We start from the raw sequence: 21,447 nt of genomic DNA, 5'->3' as shown, positions 1-21,447 counted from the left end.
TGCATACACTTTGAGGGCAAAGTTTGACGGTAAGGCTCGCTTGAAGTTAGCTCAAAGAGTTCCAATGAGGAGGTGTTTTGGGTGGGGGTAGGCAGGAACTGGGTGGGAATTGCCATAGGGGTTAGCATGGCCATGGGAAGTTTTCTGCACTGTGGAGCCCATTGTGGGGGCAAGCCTGCTCCCCCACCGCTGGACACATTAGGGCATTTCTCAAAGCGTCTGTGCCTGTGAGAGGTCAGCAGGGTTGGGATAGACTCTGCCAGTCTCACATCAGCCTCTGATTAACCACTGACAGACTCTGCAACAGCCCTATAAGTCTTTCAGAGGCATTGGACTGTCAATATATTTATTCTTAGGCCAGTACATGTTTGATTGTGCCCAGAGTGGATCACAGGGTGAGATGCCTGCGAGGTTTGAAGTAGGCACATTTTACATTTTCAGATTTGCTGCAAAGGTGAAAGGCTGTAGCTAATTTCAATATCAGTGTTCTTAATGCAATATGTGGATTCTTCCCTCTGTTTCATAGTGGTAGGAGGCACCCCTTATTAGTTTTGGTTATTAGGTGGTGCCTAGGCACCACCTACAAGCCAAAACTATTACACTGGATTACATATAGGATATCAGGAGAGGCACACAGCTTGTGGGTGTTGTTTGGTTATTGACTCACCCATTGACTACCCCATGCTAATAATCCCTATCGCCATACCAACCCACTACCTGCATCTTTCCAACGAAAACATACCCTCATGAGAACTCTTTGAGCAATCTCTATCAAACAGTAACACCAAACCTTGTGCAGTAGAGGGCCTTACAGTGTAATTTCTAAGTAGTCTTCTGAGAGTTATTGGCTCATCTCCCCACCTATCCTGAGGCTGGGGGAATCTGCTCCCTCCTCTTTCCTCCCCTCTTTGCTTGCATATCCATTGCTGGCAAACTGCCTAACCTCTCCCATCCCCATTCTTCGCTCCCCGATCCGTTGAATCTCTGCTTTCCTCAGTGTGTACTTTCTACTAAGACTTGTAAAGGGCTTTGTTGCTTGCTGAAGCACGGTCTGTGCTCAATAAATACCCTAATAATAATAATAGAAATACAAATAATAATTGCAGCTGTAATTGTGCTACTGGTGTAATAGGAACATGTCGTAATCAAGTGTGCCTTCAGCCACTTGATTTATATCAAAGAGAAGTTTGGCAGTATAAGTCGAAAGTGTCCACAGCGCTTGTACAATAAATTTAAAGTATAGCACCAGGCAGCGGATGTCTGTGAGGTGTGGTACACTGCCAATGTACTGCCACGGTACAGGAGCAATAAACAGAAAGTCTACAGACACACTGCGCCAAGAAAGTGCGAACATTGACTGCGGCCTGGATTTATTCAGAGAGATCAGAACAGCCTGACACGTGTTTCGAGCTCACAAATGGCTCTTCATCCGAGCCTTGTGGTGCAATTAAGAATTCACACAGATAAAGGCATGTAATTGCCTGTGATGTTGACAACTCTGATGCTTCGTGGATGCAGTAAATTGCTGAGTAGCGATAGAGAAGGCAAGACTGGACGGCAGAGTTGTCAGCATCACAGGCAATTAAATGCCTTTATCAGTGTGAATTCTTAATTGCACCACAAGGCTCGGATGAAGAGCCATTTGTGAGCTTGAAACACGTGTCAGGCTGTTCTGATCTCTCTGAATAAATCCAGGCCGCAGTCAATGTTCGCACTTTCCTGGCGCAGTGTGTCTGTGGACTTTCTGTTTATTGCATTTGATATATATGTAGTGTGTGTGTCCTTGCATCTCTTCCTTGCACTGAAGTCATATAAAAAACAATAGTTCTCAAAGACAACAGTTTTGGATTGTGTGTAGGTATGATAGGCGTTTGCCAAGCACTGGTATCATTTGGCCAGGTGTTCACACCATTTTGCAGCCGTTGTTGTATCATGATCAAGTATCACCATTCAGGCAGTGCATGCCAAATGCCTATCCCATGGCTACACAAAAGCCAAATCTGTTGGCTTTCTAAATGCTCATTTGTAGTGGTTTCATGCAGAACATATCATTTTTCCATGTTATAGTGGATTCAAAGATGGAAAGTTTATATTTTATCTTCACGTTAGGATTTGGGCAATTTTATTTATAATAGTTCCTTAAAAAACAAAAAGGTTTTAGAAACACTTCTGTTGTTTTGTCATAAAAGGCTGTCCTCGAGATGAAGCACCATTGACTTTATTAGGTTTTCCCTTGAGGGCAGGTTCTTTCTTTAAAAGACCCCCACTTATCCCTGATTAATGTATTTTCTGGGAGGTGGGTATATTTCGTATATCTGGGACGTACAGTCCTCGCGTCAGCTTCTTTTTTTATTTCTGCTTTGTTTTTTTCTTTTGTCTTGCTGTTGTTAATATAGAAAGTTTTCCCTATATTTCTGTGTGTTTTTTTTACACAGTAATGATCCTTGATCAGTCCTTATCTTCATTAGGGTTGATTGTACTGTATTCTGACATATTGCGTTCAAGTATGCAGGTACAGTGTTGTGATGAGCCGACCGGTTTCAGTGGTAGTAGACCACTTTCATCAGGGCTAAAAACAGCTTAACCATTTATGTTGCTGTTGGTGTTTTTAGGGCTAGAAATAGCTTCCTTACATGTAGGCGGACCAGTCTGTATGGATACAGAACGGGAGGGGACGGAGGGGAGAAAAGTGGAGGGGAAGGAGAGAGAAGACACGACACGATGATGAGTGATATTGTGGCTACATCATTTGTCTGTTTTTCACCTGGTGTGGCGAGTGTCTTACCCCCCAATTATTTGGTGTCTTCTCTTCTTAGGAGGGTCCTAGATGTGTGATTGTAGGCTTCAGTCCTACTGCAGATGCCACTGTGAATCAGACTTCTGCACAGGGTGCCTAGATGTGGACCGAAATATGATTAGGGTCATTAACTAGGTCAAGGTATCCATTTTTATGACATAACTTAAGCAGCCTCTTCAATTGCTTCAGGCAGAGTTCCCAGGGAACAGGAAGTACCAACACATCTCTAGTTATGTGTGTTTATAAGGTACAGATATACCATACCTGGTAAGTGCCAGACACAGGGGCATTTTACCCTAATGCAAGTCTATACAATGAACACATCCTGCTAAACTGGTGAGTGACTGTTGATAACACTAAAAATTCAAAATTAGTGACCGTTTAACAAATGCTTTTAAGATGTGGGGCTGAACTAACCTGTTGGCCCCTTAGTTGTGCTTGCGAGTCATTTGAAAATGTTTTTGCGTGTTAGTTCAGGTGAAGAAATTCAACCAAAAGGGGCACCACACTAGATGGAATACAATAGAAAACTGCAATAAGTATGCACAGGTCAACAATGCGTTATGGGTAAGCGGGCTCTTCCTAGCCGCATTTAAGCAAAAACGAAATCGAGCGTGACCCTTGTGATTAAATTCAGGGTTTTTACCTGGTTATTTAGTGCTTGTTCGGGTGCAGTGTGCCTCCGATGGGTGAGCGACTTGTTTGCAGTGCAGGTCACGGTTCCGAGACAGGAACCTCGGTGAGCCGGCAGCCGAAAAATAGCTCGTGATCTAGATCACGTGATGTTTACTGATCGCGTGCGTCGCATTCTGTGCGTGCATGGCTCCGTGCGGCCCTGCAAGGGGAGGAGCTGACGCGCGTATCGCAGGCTATAATGGAATTGTGGGAATTGTAGTGTGTATGAGTGAATGCGCCTCAGTGTTTTTAAGTATTCGGAAGTTTCGAAAGAGGACCGACCTATTTGTGTGTTCACACGGCTAAGATGCTGCAGACTACCTCGTTCGGGTGCCGTGGCCAGTGAAGTAATACATGTTGTTATGAACCGGCATCCATATAGGTGGATGAGTGGATGTCGGTCTCGCCAGCGTGAGATAAAGTGTACTGTTGGGTCAAAAACTGGGGGGAGTATGGCCTTATAAGTCCCCATGGGGTGGTAGACAGATGACAGAGTTGAACCAGGAGACTCAGTCAATACATTCCAACAGTGCCTACAGAAAGACTCAGAGATATCTAGATAGACATAAGTACTTAAATCTTAAATCTTAAATTGCAAACTCCGGGATCCAGGGTTTGAAATTCAAAATTCAAGTTTGACACATCATACTTCAGTAAATGATACTAGATAGTACTGGGGGTTGACAACATGATTGTCCTATTGTGTGAACACATACAGGTGATGGCATATCGACTGAATCACACCTCCCTTGTCCGTTGCCAGGTTGATGGCATAGTCAGTTGAATGCCCACACATTGTTACTCTTTATAACATTGCAAGCGTTTGCCAGGATGTAGGTTCGTTTAAACCTTTGGCGTCTGTTTTTAATCTAAATATCCATTGCTGCTCACGGCGATACAGTAGATCGTGAAGGTTTCCTCCTCTTGATGGAGTGTTAACTCTCTCAATGATAGACCAGGTGAAATTATCAGGAGCATGGTTTTTACTGGCAAAGTGTTCCACCATCGGTGCTGTTAGTTTTTTTGTCCGAATACATGAACGATGTTTAGCCAGCCTGGTCCTGATGGGGCGTGTAGTCATCCCTATATAGTGCAGGTTGCATGGGCAGGTTATGAAATAGATGACATTCTTCGAATTGCAATTGGTCAAGTCCTTTTGTGTCCAGGGGTATCTCAAACCGATGTCGATTTCCTTTGTTCTAATAGTGCTTGCACAGGAGTTTATATTTTAACCATTTCAAGTGTGCTTTATAAGAGGAGAAATGCGCCTTAAACCTGAGTGTGGGTTGGAAGGTTGGCAAGAGTACATCCCATCCTGTTAAGAGTTTTGGAAGGTCGGCAACACTAATTCTGAGCGTGGTGTGGAAGGCCAGAAGCAGGCATGTTTTTACTGGTTCTTTAGCATAATAGGAGTCACTTCTCCTTCTGTAAAGGATGTTCCATAATCGATTAGTATAATCTACGCCATCCTGCGGGTCAATCACAGCGCGCGCGTGTGTATGTGTGTGCATTTTTTTGTGTGTGTTATGTGTCACCTCAGTCACTGTATACAAGATCTCGAAGTCTTTGACTTGCTACCGCCCTAGTTATCAGGGATATAAAGCTGTCAAGCCAAAAGATGGGCCACCGTACAATAGCAGCAAAGCTCCATGAAACATAGTTCCTTGGGCCTCTATAGGTATGGAATGACAGTCAGTCATTGAATGCACCACAAGCACCCCCCCCCCCCCAAGTGCGGGGCCTGGGGCAGTTTCCCCCTCTTTCCCCCCTCGTGACGGCCCTGTACGCGGCACTGGCAGCCATTCCTGGCTGAGCCAGGAATTGTGTGCAGCAGCAGCATACAGTGGCAGTGCACTGTTGTGCACAACAAAAGATTCTGGGGGGACATATGCCATTATATCCCTCCCTTAAAATTGTGGGGGGATCTGACCCCCTATACCCCCCGTTGTCCTACACCCATGCTTTAATCCCCTTTTCGATACCACACTGACCATATGCATTGCTTGGATCTCTGTGCTCACTGGGAAAGTTAAACACTGAATGCAAAAATGTGCGTGTGGGACACCCTGTGCCCACCCATACTCCCCTTTAGCTAATTAATTATCCTAACCCACCCTCCCACATATACTTGCAATGAAATCTGAAAAAATAAGTTTGGCATTTTTGCATTCGGTATTTCGCAGTAAACGCACGATACGGCCTTGCAGGACGCCTACATGCCTGAAGGTCCAGAATATATGGTCCCTCGAGCAACCGCCAGCTGGGGGCGTAGTACCTTTATGCCCAGGACCGATCGACTCTCCGCTCAACGTTTCCACCTGGTCTAGTGTGAAGGGGGCCAGTTGAGAATGAAGTCCATCACTACCATCAGTCATCTCACTTTTCCTGCACACGCTAGAGGCTTCCCACACCGAAGGCACTGAATGAAAAGGCAGGCCCTGAGAAATGGATTTCCACCTTGGAGCCATTGACTTAGGGCATGTGACCTCTGAACACTTTTCAGCAAAAGATGAAATTTAAAAGATGAATTCAAATGAAAGGGAATCGTACAAAAATGTCGACCTGGGAATTGCGACGGAAGAAAATTTTTACTTTTTTTGAACCCCCCCCCCCAACACCACAGGGGGGGTTTAGAGTATAATATTAATATGGGGTGGGGTGGGCTGCGGGGGGTCTCCCCCTGCATATATATGTGGTGTAAAGGGTTCAAAAAAGTTGCCATTTTCGGCCGTCGCAATAATCACATAGATCCAATGAAAGGACTGCAACCAAACCCCCCGAATGGAGAAGGGGGCTAACAAGAGTTACCTAAACTGACCGCTAGGTGGCAACGCATGAACGGGCTGTGGGGCTATTCATAGAGGATGGGGGGACGGTGGGGGGTCCCCTAGAGTTGGAAGGGCTGCATGTCTCCTGTGGAGTTCTAAATTCTCTAGCACAGCTACATCTCTAGAGAATAGTGTGTCTCTGCCCTGGCCTGTAGCTGGGGCAGAACTCCCAACAGGTTACATTTATGCCAATAGGTTGACAGCGGTTTGAAGCCACATAACCGTGGCAGTAAGTTATTGAATGTATTCAATTGTATTGTAAATAGTTCTTTATGACTAATTGATTGAATTGTTCTAACGCTCAATGTAAATTAATGAGATTTGATTTATCTTGTATATATTTTGTATACCTGAAAATAAATAATAAAAAGAAAAACGTGGCCGCAAGCACGAAACAAAAGGACACGCCATTATAATAGTCATATGAAATGATTGCTCTACAGAGTTCATTTTTGGCCTGTGAAATGCTTTGGTCCTCTAGAAGTCGGGTACCCGCTTGCAATGTCTTCAGCTTGTATTCCCTTGCATGGCTCATAGCAGCTCAGCTCCTGAGAAGCGGGTGGAGTGGGGCAATGTCTTGTGTCAGGCCCATAATCCAGTCGGTACCTCGCGTGAGAGCGGGCATTGCCGAAGAAGTAACATCTCCCCCTTGGATTGTCCCCCGTAATCACACCACCAACATGTCATTGGGGACACAGTGGTTTAGTTGGGTAATGGGACAGTGGCCTGCAGGATCTATCCCTGGCGGATTAGGTTGCCTGGGCAACGCCGTTCTCCATGTGTGCCGGTGCCTCATCTTCCAGGAGTCCGTATATGAACTGGGTGTGGCGGCCAAAGGAGAGGAAGGTGGCACCATGCGCGAGGAAGCAGATCCAGAGCTGGAAGAAGAGAAAGGGACAAAAAGAAGGAAGAGGATTAGACAACAGATTCCAGACAATGGCCGCCTGATGACTGAGAACGCGGCATCACATTGGTACCCTACAAATCTTCACTCGACTGAGAGAATCACATTGGCACATTGGCACCCTACAAATCTTCACTCGACTGAGAGAATCACATTGGCACATTGGCACCCTACAAATCTTCACTCGACTGAGAGAATCAAATTGGCACATTGGCACCCTACAAATCTTCACTCGACTTAGAGAATCACATAGGCACATTGGCACCCTACAAATCTTCACTCAACTGAGAGTAACACATTGGCACACTACAAATCTTCACTCAACTGAGAGTAACACATTGGCACACTACAAATCTTCACTCGACTGAGAGAATCACATTGGCACCCTACAAATCTTCACTCAACTGAGAGAATCACATTGGCACCCTACAAATCTTCACTCAACTGAGAGTAACACATTGGCACCCTACAAATCTTCACTCGACTGAGAGAATCACATTGGCACCCTACAAATCTTCACTCAACTGAGAGTATCACATTGGCACCCTACAAATCTTCACTCAACTGAGAGAATCCTGAAGGCTATGTCAACTTCAGCAAGGTTGTACTTCTCCCCCTTCCCTCTCCCCTGCACCTGCGTGATCTCAAAGTCACTAGGTCTAGTAAGTTAATTCTCTTGTCCTCCCTTGCTCCCCTCCCTTGCCTCGTCGCGCCCTGAAAGACTTGTGTATGGGCGCGCTATAAATGAAATATCATATCATATCATAAGGTATCCTAGATGAACAAGCTTGGCTTTTGTGCGAGACACCCAAGAAAAGCCTCAATGTATTACCCCAGTGCAACAGTGTACTCTGTGAAACATCTACACACATGTGGACATAAGACCTAGAATGAAGCATAAGCAACAATGACAGTAGAGACTGGGGCAAATTCACCAACACCGGGACATATACCGACAATGGGAAGACAGGGCAATGGAAAGATGACCAGATGTGGATGCACTCACTACTGCAGAAAATACACTGATGCTTCAATACATAAACAAAGGGTCTACGTGGTTAATACACACTTTATGTCAGTCTGTTCCTTGGTCTCGGCCCCCGAGCTATGTCTCTTTGCCCTACACCACCAACACCCGCCTTTACGCTCCATCAGACCTACTGCACAGGCACGCTACCAAGTGACTCCCTACCTTATCTGAATTACATCCTGCTTATGTCATTACTGTGAGAACGACATCCAAGATTTGCCATAAATAAAACATACATTCATAAAGGGCCTGACACAATCAAAAATACAGATACAAATTCACAAATACATGATGTTAATGCAAGGAATTCTGTATGTTTGTAACCTTATTGTACTCCTTAAGTAATGTGCCCAGATAGCATTGGGTTAGGTGCGCTATATAAATAAATAAATAAATAAATAAATTCAAGACACACACACAGTCGCAGTCAAACACACACCAACATAGAGCTACGCAGTGATAGACACACAGGCCCACACACACTAACTCACACTGTTTAAGCTGTGTAGCCCCCTGCCTGACTTTTGGGGTAAAGGATGGCGTAACGGCAGTGGCCGGGTGCCGCCTCCTGCTACGAGGTGCTGGGCCCGGAGACTGTGCAGGGAGGATCCCGCGGCCCACCCCTCCATGTCCCAGTCTGTTGACGGGGACTCATTGCATTGAGCAGGGACATAGCTCTGTCCTTTAAAGAGGAGCTCCGATCACACACTTTTCATCCAAAACACCAGCACCCCTGTGGCACAACCACTCCCTGACATGCAGCCTCATTCCGAGTTGCCCGGTACATTGTAAAAGTGCCGTTAATAACGTTTACCAGCACTTTTACTGGACCGGCCAACTACAACTTTGCCAATAGGAGTTAAGGATTTACCTCTAGCTAATAGCTGGCAGTGAATCTCTCCCCGGCTGGGAAATAACGGCCTTTATTACCGGCACAGTAATTGTGGCAAAATCCCTGCGGGACTCCGTGGAATGGGGATTTACTGCCCATATCAGCACTTGTTATCTGCGGGTAATCTGCCCGTAATTCCGGCAGACCAAGTGCTGGTAACAGGCATTCCGTTTTCCGGTATTCCAGCAGATTTACCGCCGGACTACCGGCAAACTTGTAATGAGGGGTTCTTGGATCGCAATCATAAAACATGACAGCCTTGTACTTGGGCTGCCAGGGAAGAAGCGCTCACAGAGTCTTGCCTGAAAAGGGAGAACTGCACCGCAAGCTTCTCCGGGACACCTGTGCACTGTATCCAAACAACCAGTAGAGGAGGCCGCTTTCGGTGCTAGGGACACAAGCAGATAATAGAGCACCAGCGGGAGGCTGGGGGGCACACTGGGTACCAGAGGTGAGCTGCTGCCCCCCTGCACCCACCTGGCTCTGCCACTGCAGAGAGGAATTTGGAATGAGGTTGTGGTTGAAGATCTCTTGGACCCATCCCATTTTGTCGGCCACTTTTTCTATTCAGTGTGGCGACATTGATTTCACATTCTTTCTATAAAATTACTTGATGAATTAATTGTCATGATTTTTTTATAGATTTTCGATTTTCTATTCATTGGTGGTTTGAATGAGTGAATTGACGAATGATGGTTGTATGTGTTTGAATGGTTGCACGTTTGAAGAAAATGAATTGTTTTTGATAGATGTGTTCTTAAAAAACTCTTTTCCTGCTATGTAATTTTTCGCAGTAAGTGCTGATTAAATCGTGATTTAAGTCATATTAAAAATGTATCAGGTTTAAGAAATTTCCTTGATACTCAATTTCAAATTGTATCCTTTGGATGTTCCTTTCCGCAATCAATCATCTGCCACTGCAGATAACATGCATTGGCAAGTGTACACCAAGAAACTGGACAGGAGGGGATTCAGTGGAGCAGGAGCAAGGAGAAGGGAGCGGCCAGAGTAAGGAGGTTCTGAAAAGGAAGATCAGAAGGATTGAGGTGGCTGGAGGGAGAGTTAAAGCAGGAGGTGAACGGAGGAACACGTGTAGAGGAAGTTGAGGGTGATACGAAGGCAGAGGAGTGCAATCAAGAGGAGGTTGGAGGGGACATGAAGGGGGAGGAGGAGTGTATTCTAGAGAAGCTTTGCAGAAGACATCAAGGGGGAGTCAGAGGAGGGTATTCAGGTGGAGCTCGGAGGTGGCAGTAGAGGAGAGGTGAAGGATTACATGAAGGAATTGAGTGTCAATGAGAAGACTGGAGACCACATGAGCAAGTGGAGGAGAGGGCAATGAGCAAGATGGAAGAGGAAGATGGAAGAGGAGGAGTGGAGACCTATCGGGGACCCTTAGACAGGTAGGTGAATGAGGCACCCTGATTCAACATGAGTAGGAGCACAGCTGGCCAGTACCTAGAGGGGAACTGTAGGGCCCATCTAGTATCAGGCGAGATGGCTCAGCGGGTAAACGCTCGTTGAGTGATCTGTGTTTGATCTGCAGGCTTCCGGTTCAAAGCCCAGCAAGGCCAGCTTAGCCTTTCATCCTTCCGAGGGCGATAATTTCGATTGGGTGATAACGTATGTAAATATGTCCTATGTAAAGAGCTTTAGATGAAAGTGCTATATAAAAAACAAATTATTATTATTATATCACCAATCCCTAGACTTCAATGAGAAGCAGTGGACCTGAACAAGCGGGTAAACGCTCGTTGAGTGATCTGTGTTTGATCTGCAGGCTTCCGGTTCAAAGCCCAGCAAGGCCAGCTTAGCCTTTCATCCTTCCGAGGGCGATAATTTCGATTGGGTGATAACGTATGTAAATATGTCCTATGTAAAGAGCTTTAGATGAAAGTGCTATATAAAAAACAAATTATTATTATTATATCACCAATCCCTAAACTTCAATGAGAAGCAGTGGACCTGAACCTATGGGCAGCGAGCCAAAAAGCTGTAAAGGGCACTCAAACCTTCACTACTGTGAGTGCATGGGAAGTGGGGAAATACCCAGTGAAGGGAAAACCCTCCTGGCCCCCCAATATAGGATTAGGACATTCTGAATGTGTTTGTAGCCCAAGGAAAAGCCCTCCTAGGATATTCTGTGATGTTGTTGCTGAATACTATTGTTACCCCAGGTGAGGGCCCCCATTGATTCCCGGTGTTAGTTACTTATGGGAATTTTCTCAGGAATCTGGGAAGTGGTTCCAAGGTGATCATTTATTTTGGCCAAGCCTTGTAACTATCCCTAAATGAACCTCTGTTGAACTCATCTCCATGTCGGCCTGGTGTTGACACCGCTTGGATTTATGATACCCGCCAACACACATATCATATCACACACATCATTTTCCCAATGTCTTTGCTTGCCCTTTTGCCAACCATGAATTGGCGGTAGAATTGGCACCTGTCCTTCCCTTTCTGGAAGGGTTCCGTTCATACCTGTGGCATCTTAGCTGCCAGCTTGATCTTGATGCCATGGCTGTTGCATCAATTAGGATTGGGGATGGTCATGGGGCCGGGATGGCACAGGTGACTGCGTAGTGAATGGCCTCCTTCAGTCCATGGATGAGGAGCATTTCTTTATCTAACCTTGACATTTTTGCATGGTCCTCACCCTTAACCCCTTAAGTGCCAAGGACGAGTATGCTCCTCCTTTTTTGCATATACTTGCATAATAGCCCGGCAGTTATGCAACTTATGCCGTGCAACTTGCACGTCCCTGGGACAGGCGGCTGGTCGGGCGACTCTTTCCGAGTGGGTTGCCCCTCCCCTGCGGTCCATGGTGCAAAGGGAGGTCTAAGGCTCTTATGTGTTGCCTGAGGTGTCTTTTGAGGTCTCGCAAGATTGAATCTGTCACCCATGTGCCTGAGTGCACACGCAAGTCTTCTCAGTCACATCATTCACAGATATGAACCAAAGATCCTTTGGTATGGTGATGCCCTCCAGAGCGCCGTATCGATTGCAGGAAACCTCGTCTGACCTTTAAATCCCCATTACTGTGCCTGGCTGCAGACCACCTGTGTTTGGAACAGAACTAACTGAAGGAAATAGAAATAATGACTATAGGTTTGGGGAGTTACCCAAAAGATCCCATTAACAAACTGGTTACGAGCCTTACTGGGCCAACGGCGGGCAACCTAGACGTGCTAGTTGCCCAAAGCATGAATCTACAATCTCGGACAATGGCCCGTGGGCTCAGAAGATCGAATCTCGTTTACGGTCTTGCCATATATGAAGAGCTCATCGCACTGAGTGGGACTGGTTGACTCTTCAGCGGTGTTCCTCACTTAGAGAATACGACTTCCACTTCTCTGTGATCCCGCGCTGTTTCCTCCGCGGTTCGAAGTTCTGTTCGCGTCTTCTGAATCAACCTATAATGCTCCCCTAATTCTTCATCTCTATGGCCACCCTGGCACTCGTCACCTGACTCTTTGATGAGCTTATTTGTCTCACGACGATAGCTCAGGGGCAATACGCTTGCCTTGGAAGCATGACGACGCGGAGCAAGTTCGATCCCTGGGTCCGTGCTTAAAAACCTCTGGGTATTATGAGAGTTATAAGTAACCAATTATAATACAGTGCTTCCGGTAACCCTGATTGAGAACTCGTAGTGTCCAGATATTCGAGAAGCTGGTCCAGATTCCCCTAAAATGTTTGGCTTTTCCTTGATTTTATTTTGCTTGCTTTTATTATTATAGACGTAAATCCCAATGTGTTGATCAGTACATTTAATAAGCCACTGTGGTGCCTCTATAAATGCAGGAAAACAAGAGTGCTTCATTGGTTGATGAAGGGCTTGGGATATGACCTAATTTGTATTGCATTTGGATATAGAGAAAATGTAGCTATGAACTAATGGGGCACTTTACACGTACTTTTTGGGGTTACCAGAGGTTCACTAAGGAGAGGTTACCGGTTAAAGTAGCTTGGCTATCCCATATCACTGGGGTGGTTTATATCTAGGTATAGCAGGTCCTAAGGCCGGTAGTAGAGACACTCCCAGAACCCCCCTTGTTTGTGCATATTAAGTAGCTTTGGATTTTCACTCTAAGTTACAAGGGTAATCCAGACGTGGAACCTTTGCTCACTGTTCTTAGAGAGGCACAGCTCCACCTCACTGACGATGCCCAACCAGGCCGAAACACGTGTCTTGGGTTTCTGTTGGTACTCTTGTTCAGAAGAGAATTGCCAGGCATTTCGGTGCTGGACTGCCCTTGGGCAGGACAAATACTGATATGTAGTGAACATTTCTCTTCTGTGCAAGGATGGTGAGCTAAAGACTCTGGTTGAGACTCTAACCCGGGATATAGGCCGGTAGTAGAGACACTCCCAGAACCCCCCTTGTTTGTGCTCTTTGCATCGGCTGCCAGAAGCCATGCATGTGGATTATAAATCACTCTGTTTGGTGCACTGTGCCTTCTATGGCCTTAGCCCTTAGTTTCTACGCAAATATTCCTTCCTTATGTCTCCTCTCCCTCTCTCCGCTCAGCTTCCCTCCTCTTGCTCCAAGTCCCGCGTGTTCACCACTCAAGATCTGGAGGGCGTGCCTTCTCGGTGGTGGCGGCCAGGCTATGGAACTCTTTCCTGTTGGCCCTGCGTGCTATGTTCTGCCGTGCCTCGAAGACTTTTCTTTTTTAGCTCCTTTTCCTTCTTTTGTTTGTCTGTTCGATCTTGCCCAGCCCTCTTACCAGTAGCGCCACGATGCCCTCGATGGAGTAGGTGTTCTTTAGAAATGATTAAATAATAATAATGAGGTATTCCCTGAAGATCCGGGTCTTGAGGTCCTTCCTGAACTTCAGTAGCATTGCTGTGGTCATGACTGGAGCCGGGATGGTGTTCCTGTAAGAAGGGATGTAACTAGAGAAGGTGAGTTGCCTGGGCTTTCTCTTTGAGTACCAATTTAGACTCATGCCTCGAAATAGTCTGGCTTCTAGAAGGGCACGACCCACCGGAGCACATGCATTTTGTGGCTTGGTAGGCTGGTCTTCAGGCAGCCGATGCCTTATATGCGATGGAATCAGTTTTGAAGAGTATCCTGGCTGGGATGGGTAGCCAGTGTAATTCACTCAGGGTGGGCGAGATGTAGGACCATCTCTTAGTTCCCGTTCTGAGACGTGCAGTGGTGTGTGGACCGGCTCAAAGGAGGGCTAGGTTTGCGGCTGAGACATCAGTGAGGAGGGAATTCCCTCTATCGAGTTATGAGATTATCAGAGTCTGGACTGTGGTTCTGAACTCCTCAGGTAGAAGGAAAGGGTGTATTGTTTACATAGGCGTACTAGTTGATTTTGGGCTTTTTCGTTGATATGTTACCGGAAGGAGAGATTGCTGTCAATAATGAAGCATGTGTGCAGAAGAATTGAGTCAACTGAGGTGTGAATCTATCAAGGTGCGTGTCATTAAAACACCCTTGGACGGCCCCCTGTTTAGATGGATGAAGTGGGATGAATTTAGTTTTGCTGAAATGCCTTGAGGACACACATAGAAATAAACACATGCAGCACAAAGGCACACAGAAACACACATGCAGATACTGGGGCAAACATGCACAACCTCTATTGCATGCTACTGTCACAGTATCTGTGAGGCTTGTAGGAGAGATAGTCTCCTTGTGCACAACTGGAGAACACCTGGGCCATTGCATAAAAACGTGTCTGGCACTTCTCCGCCCCATCCACAGCCCGTACCAGGTAGATGTTGAAGATGAGGTAGAAGAAGAGGATGAAGGCGATGGGGATGTAGTAGGCGATGCTGTCGAGCTGCTGGATGTAAACCACCACAAAGTACATGTTGATGGTGAGGATCAGAGCGATGATGAGGCTGGCCACCACTTTTCCAACACTGCGGAGAGGGGGAACCAATAGAACGACACAGTTACTATCACCCAGGAGTGGCAATATCAGGCGGCTCTCAGGAACACATAATAGGCAGAACCTCCCCACCCGAAGAACAACCAGCATGGGAATGTTCAACCAATACATATACCCCATAGGGCGTCAATCAGAAGCGGGCGGTTTTGTTTGGAGATATACTGCTGTCGAAAGATCCCACCCCTGCTCATGGCATTTCTGAAAATCCCCATAGAGGTATACCACCTCCACAAGTGGTAACCTAAAAAGGGGTTTTTAAAAACCTTTTTTTTTTAGCCATTTCCATCTTCAGTTCGAATCGCTGCCCTTCGCTGGTTGCTTAACCAAGGCTCCCCCAAAAGCCCTGGGAAGTACGGAGCTGAGGCCTGAGTCACATGACCCTGCTTAGCCACCAGGAGCGCTGTAGTGCCGGGGTAGACAGGAATGGCTGGGTGGAGGGGAAGGGCAAATACAAGCTTTAAAAGCTCCAAAAAGTCTCCAAAGTGAGCCTGAAGTTCTGCAAATACAGAAGTATATTCATATTATTATTTACATAATTATTATAGTGCTATTGCATAGGTGGGAATGCCAGACTGCCCACATGAACACTAAAATATTATTAAATTCATGGGATAATAATATTATTGATATTAATTATGTATATTAACTGAATAAACAACATTTCAAATCAGACTTGATAGAGCAACTTTTGGCTATTTTCTCCCTGCTGGTGAGTAGTCTTTGCAAACTTCTTCCCTGCAGGTGGTATTTTTTCTTCTGACAGAGGAGTAACGAAGGCTAGACAATCTCTCCATTGACTCCCGGTAGAAGCTAGGTGGAAATGGATGCTTAGCCATCCAGGAGAAACTGGTTAGATATAGTCCAGTGCGTTCTTTGAGATCCTCAAATGCAGCACTCCTTCAGATACCCAAGTACAAGAAAGAACGTTTGGGTGACCGGGCCTTTTCAGTGGCTGGCCCCAGGCTTTGGAATTCGTTGCCTGAAAATTTGAGAAAAATTGAGGATTTCCTATCTTTCAAAAAGCATCTTAAACGTTTCTCTTTCGATAAAGCTCAGAGATACTTACCTCCTCTGACACTTGGGTTTTGCTTACATCTATCCTATCAGTTGTTTGAGCGCCAGGATGAGTGATTGAGCGCTATACAAATAAATAGATTGATTAATTGATTGATTGAGATGAGCAAACATATTTAAATAACTTTTACAGGGCATCATTACAAGTATGGCAGTATTCCGATGGTAAATCTGCCGGAAAACCGCCAAATGGAATTACTTGGCCCAGTGGAATTACCACCAAATTACCAGCGGTGGCAGGCGGTGTTAGTCCCCATTTATGGAGTCCATAGGACTCGGTTTGGATTTCAGCAGAATTACACCAGCGGTACTTATGCCGACTTTTGGCTGTTAGGCGGCGGAATTACCTCCAACATTTTGCTAGAGGTTTTTCCTCCTCACCACCTGAAGTTGCAGTACAGTGGTGCGGAAATGCGGCGGTGATGCAGGGGTAATCACTGCTGTTTTTCTCGCACTGCCGTAAGGAGGCCCACTGTGTCTGCTCCAGCTGGACACTAGTTTCTCCTCAGAAGGGGGCCTCTGAATGTCTTTTTCTTCGGGGTGGGGATCTATTTGTGTTGGGATCTATTTGTGTTGGGATTAGCAGATCTGCCGAGCAAGGTTTCCATGTAGCCTTTGACGTTGTCCCTTCCCAACGGAGGTGGCAACCTAATGACCCTGTTGACCGATGTCATAAAACGCTTTGAATGAATGGATTTTGAGAAATATTTCTGAATCCCATCATATATTTTGACATTAACAGAATTTGAAATGTGTTGTTGACTGGAAATACCATTTTCCGTGTGATTGAAACACAATTTTGCAATTTGCAAAAGTGGTACTTGAAAATAGGTGATTAAGATAACTAAAGCTATAGGTTTTCATGACAGAGGTCTAAACCCTATCGCAAAGACATACCCATTTTCATTTTTTTTTAAAACAGTGCATATGAGCATTATTTTATGAAGAACTCCTAATGCATGGTTTGCTTAGAATGAATTTACATAATATAATTCATAAAATTGCAAGGTAAGATTTCAGTGCATAACTCATCAGACTGATGAACTGTGTGAAATTAAAATTCGAACGTATTGCATTTAATTGGTGAGAAAATCTGTTTTGAACCTATTCCTACACGGGTGCGACAGAGTAAGTCCAAAACGATTGGGTGGAGAAGAACCTGCGAACAGCCCATGTGAGCCTAAAGGAGTGGTTACATGCATAATATGTACACACAATAAATTATACATTGAAGTAATCATCAGTGGTACCTTGGTGAATAGTAAGGATTCACAGGAGGATAGCACAGGGGCAACACGCTTCCAAGACCACGCAGAGCAACAGAGGTTCGAATCCCGGATCTGCGCAACCAAACTCGGTACGGTATTATAAAAAAAACAATTAAATATGAATTGACCCCCAAAATGACTACGCCAATTGACTCCTGAGGGAGTCCTTTCAGAATGCATCTTTGACCCTCTGCTGCAAAGGTTACAAAGTATCAAGAGCAGACTGATGACAGGAAGCCTGCCATTGTTCAGCTGAGGCTACTTCCTGTCTAAAAATAAACACAAGAACACACTGCATCAATGCACTGTCCAGCAGACAATCTAATTGAACATGAAATGTCCATCTAGATCTATCTGGAGGCGAGTGTATTTAGTGATTAGGAATTTTAAGCACTCATTTTTGAAGAACAGTTTGTCTGGATGGTGAAACCAAACCATTTTTGATTTTTTGTTGTAGGTGTTGGCTATTGCACAGACCTACCTGGAAAGATCCGCGGAATACTACATGCGTTGTTGTTCGAGCATCTCAAACATCAGGTGCTTTCCATGGAACAGTGCAGTGTGTGGATCCAGTTGAGATCAGGGCACAGGACCCGGGAAGCCATGGGATAGGGGGCGGTCAGGTGTGCAAACGTGCACGGCAGCTTACGAGAGCTCCTGCACTTCATATCATTATTACAATAATACATGGCCACATTCAGTAAGAAAGTTTCTTTGACATCCAACAGAGTTATTTTAAAGAAGGTATAGTATTATGGGTCTTCCAACCCATCCAACATGTATTGGAAAGAAAGTTTGCGTAACCGAATGACCAGCGCGTGTTTCGCAAGACTAACTTGCTTTCTTAAGGTCAACTGCAATCTTTGCAGCCAGGGGCATACATGTAGAACCATGCTTTTATATCACCAGTAAAACGGGTATTATGTGGCTTTGCATCCCACCATATTGCAGAGTTTTGCACACAGCAGAATGTTTGCATCTTTGCATATTTTGCACCATTAGCCGGGTTAGCCTTTTTTAATTTGCGGCTTGCCGCTTCCAATGAACATGTACATGCAGACGAGCCTTTGTTTTAAGTTTGAATTTCTCCTATGTTTTACATTGGACTTTTTATGCTATAAGCCGCCCGCTGAAACTTTGTAGCACATTGCACTTATCAGGACCGCCCCAAAAAATGCAGTACAACAAAGCTCACGGAGAGGGGAATAAACAATGAACAATGCTACCACAACATCCCCAAAACATGCAGTGTGAAGTTAGAATGTCTTGTCATAACGCAGAGCTTGCATAGATTTAGGGCCCGATTCATGGAATATTTTCCATGGTGCAAAGTACTTTTCACTGGTGCAAAGTGACTTTGCACTGCCAACAAACAATTCATGGAACAGGGCAACATGTCTTTTTGCCATGCAAAGTCACTTTGCACGGCAAAAAGACACTTTGCACTGCTCCAACCTGATTCCCATAAAGAATTGCAGCAATTGTGCATTTGACTTTTTTAGTCTTTGACAGAGTCGCAGTAACAGAGTCGCAGGGCGTCCACATTGTGTTGCTTTCTTACCCGGTCTAGTGTGGAGGTTGACCTCTTGTGCAAGCCCCACCCAGCTGATTACGGCTGCAGCATGACGAAGCCCTGCTGAAGATAAGCCGCACCTGACTGGCTGCCATGCAGTAATATTTTATTGGGATGGTTAAAGTTAAATGACGGGAAGTGCATATTGCATGCTAGGCTTCATAGGGCTACATTCAGATTTCCTCATGAAGAATGTCCTTATACAACCCAGATGAAACATGTTTACCAGCACCTTTATGAACACCCTAAGAGGTAATTTTAAAAGAATTGCAAATTGCATGCAAGGGACCGCCAACGTTAGCACTTACGTACTGTTGGGTCTCCTCCATGGAAAGTGGAGTGTAAATGTGAAGAGTAAAACAAGGTGAAATGGCCTTTACTCTTCACGTTTATCCGACGCTTTGTATAAAAAGTAAACGCTGCCTGCAAATTAAGCTTTGCTGGTGGCGTTTACTCATGGATTCCTTTGTAATCCACCTGCTCATTTCCATAGTGATCCATTGGCTTTATGACTGCAGGAAAATCTCATGGTGGCATAAAACTGGGTGCTCTTACAAGACAGAGGAGGAAAGCAAAGCGGAGATGCAAACGCCTCCTCGTGCTCTGCGTACACATTGGAAGATCATGAACATTTCCTGGGGCGCAAAATGGAAGCGTCAAAGCAATTCATCTTGCCTTTATGCTTCCATTTTGCACCCCGCTCAGTGCAAAATGACGCCCTAATTTCATACAAGTCAGGCATGTGTGGCCCCTCCTTCACTCTGGGTCTAATATTCCACAAGGCCCAGGTCACCCTGTGCACGTGCTTGGTCATATTCTGCTCTTCTGGTCTGTCTGTTCTAGCCTTTGTGTGTCTCTGATCCTGTCATCAGTTCCCTGGGTTTTGGAGTCCTGGCTATGAGCCTGTATTTCTCTCGCTACAGCGGCGTTACTGAGATTTCCCCGGGCAAAAATCAACTGCTACTTGCATGCACGGGAGCACCACCGCTGGCACTCACGTACTGTGGGCTACCTTGCATGCAATTTTAAAGACTTGCAAGGCAGAAGGGGAGGAGGAACGAATGAAAGTGAGGCAAACTCGCTGTTACGCTTTAATTTTCCCCTCTGTCTTGTGAATAAGTAAACGCCGCCTGAAAATACACTTTACTGGGTTCCTATGGAATCTTATACATTTATCATGGGACAAAACAGGGGTCACGAGACCTAAACCAAAGCCCCACAGCAAGGACACACAATAAAGTCCAGGTCTATTAGACCTACTTTTGCAATTACACGCATATAATTATAATTATAACGCGCTTAATACCAAAGAGGTTTCTAAGCGCAGACGGGGGATTTGAACCCGTGTTGCTCTGCGTCGTCTTGGAGACTAGCACGTTGCCACTGGGCTACACTACCTGTGCTCTATATAAATGTAGATATTCTTGCCCTCCAACCGCCACCATCGCTCCTGGAATACCTTATGGTCATAGATATGAGGGATGTCTAATTAGCAACTAGTCTCCTTAGTGACTAGGCAGAAATAAAAGTGTTCTGACTCCCTTCTGTGCTCCCATGCCGGTGTTTTCCTGATTTTATAATAATTTTGTATAGGTAGCAAATTAGTCTCAGAATCTGGCTTCCTTAAATTTATAATAATTCGTTTTTTTTATAGCACTTTAATCTAAAGCGCTTTACATAGGACATATTTCACATTACTATTTGAATTTAGGGCTAGTCGCTCTTCTTCTATCCCCTAACCCTAGATAAGTGGTCCACCAGCGCACACATGAGTAAGGTATTCTCGGACGGATAGTTAGTGTAGGTTGGAGGGCAAGAATAGCCAGGTTAATATGCTTGTCATTGCAAAAAAGTAAGTCTAACAGACCTGGATTTCATTGTTTGTTCTTCCTATGGAATCCGTCTAGTTTTGACCAGGTGCAAACCAAGGAGGATTCCATAGGGAGGAATCCATTTGTTTTGAACCTCCATGAAAATGTCATTTCGGCGTAAAACAAAATGCACTGGCAAAACAGAGCAGAATGCACGGCAGAGTTCGTATACCTGCTCCGTGCCCCTCCTCCGTCTTGTGACTACAGAAAATTGGGCAGAGAGGTAAATCAAGGCGTAAAAGCATTACTCCATGCTTTTAAAATGAGGCTTTAAATAGAAGGCCCTAATAACTGTGCTTGGTTGTGTGCTAGATCCATTCATATTAATCATTTGAACCCCCTATGATGTATATATATGCTCTTAAAAAAAGTGGTATTAGCCTATTTGACCTAAAACGATTGACCTAATGACCAATTTGGTCGAATTTTCCATAATTTGGCCTTCGGGGCAATTTGATCGACTATATTGCAAAATACCAACCATGGAGAGCGGGGGTTGCGCTGGTGTCCCCTGCTTCCCATGTTTGATATTTTGCACTTTTGAGGGGGCAGGGGTGTCCCCAGCTTCCTTAAAATTGGAGGCGAGGGAACCCCCCCAAAAGAAAAACGCATGTGTGTTTACGTTGGGC

The 21,447-nt window shown here is 45.3% G+C and overlaps 1 protein-coding gene across 1 annotated transcript in view; it reads right to left on the bottom strand.

Annotated features, from left to right (window-relative positions):
- Positions 1–6,530: 6,530 nt before the first annotated feature.
- The window catches only part of SLC11A1 (solute carrier family 11 member 1), a 209,686-nt gene continuing 194,769 nt past the window's right edge, over positions 6,531–21,447 (bottom strand). Inside the window, exons 14-15 of the mRNA XM_069616837.1 lie at positions 14,850–15,003; positions 6,531–7,178 (exon numbers count right to left, since the gene is read on the bottom strand). Coding sequence (XP_069472938.1) covers positions 7,050–7,178; positions 14,850–15,003 — 283 coding nt within the window. The 3' untranslated portion in view covers positions 6,531–7,049. The remainder of the gene's footprint in view (positions 7,179–14,849; positions 15,004–21,447) is intronic.

This window comes from Ambystoma mexicanum, chromosome 9 (assembly GCF_040938575.1).
Source record: "Ambystoma mexicanum isolate Mex_15411 chromosome 9, UKY_AmexF1_1, whole genome shotgun sequence".
Classification (NCBI taxonomy): Eukaryota; Metazoa; Chordata; class Amphibia; order Caudata; family Ambystomatidae; genus Ambystoma; species Ambystoma mexicanum.
This window is presented reverse-complemented; position numbering and strand designations above follow the sequence as displayed.